The 5,080-nt window shown below is 33.3% G+C and overlaps 1 protein-coding gene across 1 annotated transcript; it reads right to left on the bottom strand.

Annotated features, from left to right (window-relative positions):
• Nucleotides 1-1,957: 1,957 nt before the first annotated feature.
• Nucleotides 1,958-4,871, bottom strand: LOC100024108 (olfactory receptor 1044-like). The gene has a single exon (XM_056803684.1). It carries the CDS (start codon nucleotides 3,361-3,363, stop codon nucleotides 2,404-2,406), a length of 960 nt encoding a protein of 319 aa, XP_056659662.1. The 5' UTR covers nucleotides 3,364-4,871; the 3' UTR covers nucleotides 1,958-2,403.
• Between the last annotated feature and the right edge of the window lie 209 nt (nucleotides 4,872-5,080).

Here is a 5,080-nt window from a genome sequence, read left to right as displayed (position 1 = left end):
TTTTTGGGGGGGTATCAACAAAAATATATATATTTTTGTCTTTCTCAACTTTCCATTCCCTCTCCTTATTGAAATGAATATGTTTAGCCAAGCAAAACAAATTCTCACACTGACTATATATGAACATATATATAGATAAAGAAATAAATATATACATATTTAACATGTATAGAACATATATATAGATATATATATATTCCAATCTGAATTGTGAATCTTTAGTCCCTATATCAATCAGTAACATATTTTATCATAGGTCATCTGGAATTGTGCTTGGCCATTGTGTTGATTCTTTATTTTTTAATATTTCAAATTGTTTATGTTTATAATATTGTTAAAAATAAATTATTCTCCTTATTCTCTTCACTTTGCTCTGTATCAGTTCATGTAACTCTTCCTAGATTTCTTTGAAACCATCTTTTTCATATAATCATAAACTATAATTCAGGAATTACCCAATTGATGAGCCCTCCCTAAGGTTACAATTATTTGCCACCACACAGAAACACATACACACTCACACATACACACACACACACACACACAAGTTGCTGTGAATATGTGTTGGAGAATTCTCTTGGATTGGAGAGGAATAAAATCTCTTGGTAGGGGTTTACTTATCATTTGAGAGTGGGTGAGTTTGATGACTGATCATCAACTATAGGAGTCCAAACTGAAAACAACAAAATTTGCTAATATGCTAAGGAAACCGAACACTAAGGACAGTCTCAGTTTCTGTTATTTCAGTTTTACTCAATTTTTTTCATAATGTTTTCAGTTCTTCCTAGAGTATACGTAAAATCACCAGCATTCTGCTACACAATAAGATAGATTAATAAATCCCTTCAGAGGAGAGTGAGAGAAAAAGGAATATTAAGGAAAAAAGGAGGAGGAATGGTCTGGAAAAATATCTTCCATTAAGGTGGAAAGATTCATAATCATATGGAGAAAATGTTTCCTATTTGAGTACAGAATATAAAAGGTGACCAAATACTATTTTTTCTCAATTGTTAAGGGAGACCATTTTAACAAAACTTCGAAGATGAAGAATCCATTGATTGCAGGCCTCTCTTATTGTAGGACACAAAATTGTTTTGAATGTTGTCCAATCATTCAATTGTGTCTAATTCTTCTTGACTCTTGGGACCAGCATGCCAAAACTGTCTATGATGTTTTGTTGGCAAAATCATTGGAAGAGTTGGTCATTTTCAACTCCATTGAACTAAAGAAAACAGAGGTTAAGTGACTTGTACAGAGTTAGAGAGCTAGTAAGTTACTGAGGCCAGAATTGAATTCAGGAGTTCCTAATTCCAAGCCTACCACTGAGCAATCTAACTGCCTCCCCCTTAACTAGATGTTATGGCATTAGGGGAGACTGTCCACTTTACCATGACCTTGTATAGTCTGATACATTTTATTTCTCCTTCATTAGTAGTGAGGGAATTTCCACTGTTAGTTCTGCATATAATTGAGATTTTAAGCCCTCAATATAACATGAAATATTTGTGGTTCCTATTTTCCTCCTTTTTTATTTTGGTTTGTAAAAAAAGTTCTTTTTTTTCCTTATTTCTTTTAAAAAAAATTTGGTGTACATGCTTAGCATGGTATCAATGGATAAAGGAATGAGCAGAATCCCTAGAATTTTACAAAAATAACCTCATGTATTCAGTTTTGAGGGTACTATTTCTATTCAAGGCCAAGTTTTGGAATATTCTCATTGCTTTGCACATACACACATTAAATTTATATACATAAAATATAACAGCATATATCCTCATATATCCTATGATATTATATAATATAGATATTACATGTTTTGCACATAATTATTTCTATAATTGTTATTCCAGTTAATTTCCCACTTATATCTATATATTGACTGTTTATTTTTTAATTAATATTTTAAAAATAGATTCCTTAGACTGTTTTTGTCTTAAAAACATTTATTTATATAATATACTCATTGAAGATACAGAAAACAATGAGGTAGAATACTGCATATATTGTCAGACATTGTTGATTGTTGATGTTGAACTTTTTTCTCATTCTTGATGAAAACATTGTCATGTTTCTGAAGGGTTAAAAATCAATTACATGGTTTGGATTAAAAAATGAGGAAGGGAGGAACTGGAATTGAGTTGATGTAAAAATACATAAAAGTTAATAGCAAGATAATATTTTAAAACAAACAAATACACATTGTGTTTGGAGATTAGATCAAGTTGAGCCCTTTCAAGATTGATTCTCTAGCATCTTTTATGTGTTGGTGAACTGAGTGAGAATTGAACTGGATGATTTTCAAAGCCTCTTCTAGCCCTAATATTCTATGCACATATGTCATTTCTTTTCATTATGGTTTTTCAATGTTTGAATAATTAAGATAACTTAAAAATTAAGTTTAAGTCACTTTTTTGACTGAATTAAAATGAGGACATAATTGCTATTGCTTAAGGCCTTCTTCAAGGCATCCTTCACCTCTGTGTTTCTTAGACTGTAGATCAAAGGATTCAACATGGGGATGATCACTGTGTAAAAGACAGAGGCCATCTTATCTGTATCAAGGGAATGGTTTGAGCTTGGCTGTAAGTACATAAAGATCAGGGTTCCATAGAAAATAGTGACAGCCACCATGTGTGAGCCACAGGTAGAGAAGGCTTTACGCCTACCTTCGGCCGATTTTATCTTTAGAATTGCAGAGATAATATACATGTAGGAAACAAAGACAACCAAAAAGGAAGCAATAAGCATGATTCCTGCACAAGCAAAAATCCATATTTGTTTGAAATGTGTGTCAGAGCAGGACAGTCTCAAGAGGGGCATATCATCACAATAGAAATGGTTGATGATGTTAGAGCCACAGAAAGATAGGCGGAAGGTAAGGATAACATGGTAGAGTGCTACCACAAAACTGTAGATGTAGGGAGCAGCTACAAGCTGAATACAGACTTTAGGGGGCATCAAAACCATATAAAGTAAAGGGTTACAAATAGCCACATATCTATCATAGGCCATGGAAGCTAGAAGCAAGCATTCTGCATTCATGAAGTTAATAAAACAACCTAGTTGAGTAGCACATGCATAGAAAGAGATTATATTTTTTTCATATAAAAAATTCCCCAACATTTTAGGTGTAATTGAAGAAGAATAACAGAAATCTACAAATGCCAGGTGACTTAAGAAGAAATACATTGGAGTTTTTAGTCGTGAGTCCATTCTGATGACTGTGATGAGACCCAGATTGCCCACCACTGTGAACACATAGATGAACAAGAATATCACAAAGAGAGGCATCTTCAGTTCCGTCTTCTCAGTGATCCCCAAGAGAATGAACTCAGTCACCCTAGTGAAATTAATTGCAGCCATTTATTCCATGAGTCTAAATGGGGGATCAGAGATAATAGCCCAGTTAGATGCAACCTTTCTTCCTCTCTTCACTGCTTTCATCATTGCTAATGATAATGAATAAGTTCCAATGTTTTTGTTTTGCTTTGATTTTTGTAATTGACTATTTCCCTCCTTTAAATTAACCATGTGTAATAAGCAGTGCCAAGATTATCATTCTCATTTTGTAGTTGTGAACACTGAGGCTCAATTTGGCATCCAGGATCACACATTGAACATCTTCAAGATTGTTGCTTTTCTCATCATATGTACTGTCTTAAATGCAGCATAAGAGCTATTATGTTTGCACATTTCTTAGCACAGAAGCTGTGTAGAGCTCTTATTCTCCCCCACCCCATTTTAACATAATCTTTATCTCCTACCACATTCTGGGAATTCTTCTAGGTTCTGGAATACAACAAAAATGAAAATAGTTCCCACTCCCAGGAAGCACATATTCTACTTGAGTTAAGATAGCCTTTAAATACTTTTTAAAACATGGTGAATTTTGATGTCATGACAAAGGTTATTAAGAAAAACTTCCCATGATTGTTTGTATATGAGTTTAATATAATCCTGATAGAATAGATTTTATTTTATAAACTCATTGCTTAGCTCATTGCTTAGAACATAGAAAGTTCTTAATATGTATTTGTTGATGGGCTGGTTCACTTATAGAAATGTGAATATTCATTAAAGAATGAGAGAAACAAGTATTTAAGTGTCTACTAAGTTCCAGGCTCTCAGCTAAGAGCTTTAAAACATCTCATTTAAAGCTCACAGGATCCTAGGTGATATTATGCTCCTGTGTGGAGGAAATGAGATGTTAGGTAATAATTAATATTCATTTTACACTTTGGAAAACTGAGACTAATAGGTTGAATGACTTACCCTGGATCACATAGCTCAAAAGTGTCTGAAGGCTTATTTGAACTTTAATATTCCAAAATCAGGCTGAACACTCTAACCATTGCACCATCTAGTTAAAATAATGGGTTAAAGGGAGGAAGTGATGCTTTACAGTCATGAGAGAAAACCTGCTTAAATAGAAAGAGATGAAATATGTAAGATTTAGAGAAATAGTAAATAGTCTTTTTAAACTGGAACACAGAGGGTGTAATGTATATTCATTTTTTAAAGACTATTACAACATACATTGTCATTCTCGGTCACCGAGAGACTACCACTACATTACAACATAGTTCTTTTGGGGCATCTGCATGGCTCAGTGGATTGAGCATCAGAACTAGAGATGAGAGGTCCTAGGTTCAAATCTGCCCTCAAACACTTCCTACCTTTGTGACCCTGGGCAAGTCACTTAATGCCCATTGCCTTGGAGTCAATACCCAATGTTGATTCTAATTTGGAAAGTAAGGTATTAAAAAATATAGCTGTTTCCTCTACATTCCTATGTGCTTTAATTTACATATTTAAAAGCATTATTCTGAAACATAATCCATTGATTTTACATAGACTGCCACCAAGTTCCATGATACAAAAAAATAAAAGAAAAGAAAAGAAAGGAACAAACAAACAAACAAAAAAGGGATTATGAATCACTACTCTGAATTCTGGGCTTGAAAATAGACTGAATTTAAATATTAAGCTGATGTATTTGTTGTTTTATATTAGGAGGAGGAAAGTCACTGAAGATTCTTGATCAGGGAAATTACATGAAAATAATTGCTTCCTTTATGGA

This window comes from Monodelphis domestica, chromosome 6, assembly GCF_027887165.1.
Source record: "Monodelphis domestica isolate mMonDom1 chromosome 6, mMonDom1.pri, whole genome shotgun sequence".
In the NCBI taxonomy this organism is placed as follows: Eukaryota; Metazoa; Chordata; class Mammalia; order Didelphimorphia; family Didelphidae; genus Monodelphis; species Monodelphis domestica.
The sequence above is the reverse complement of the archived record's forward strand: the minus strand, read 5'-3'. Positions and strand labels throughout refer to the sequence as shown.

Bases quoted from the DNA above. Each gene is read 5' to 3' on its own strand.
- LOC100024108 (XM_056803684.1), bottom strand. From the start codon at position 3,363: ATGGCTGCAATTAATTTCACTAGGGTGACTGAGTTCATTCTCTTGGGG.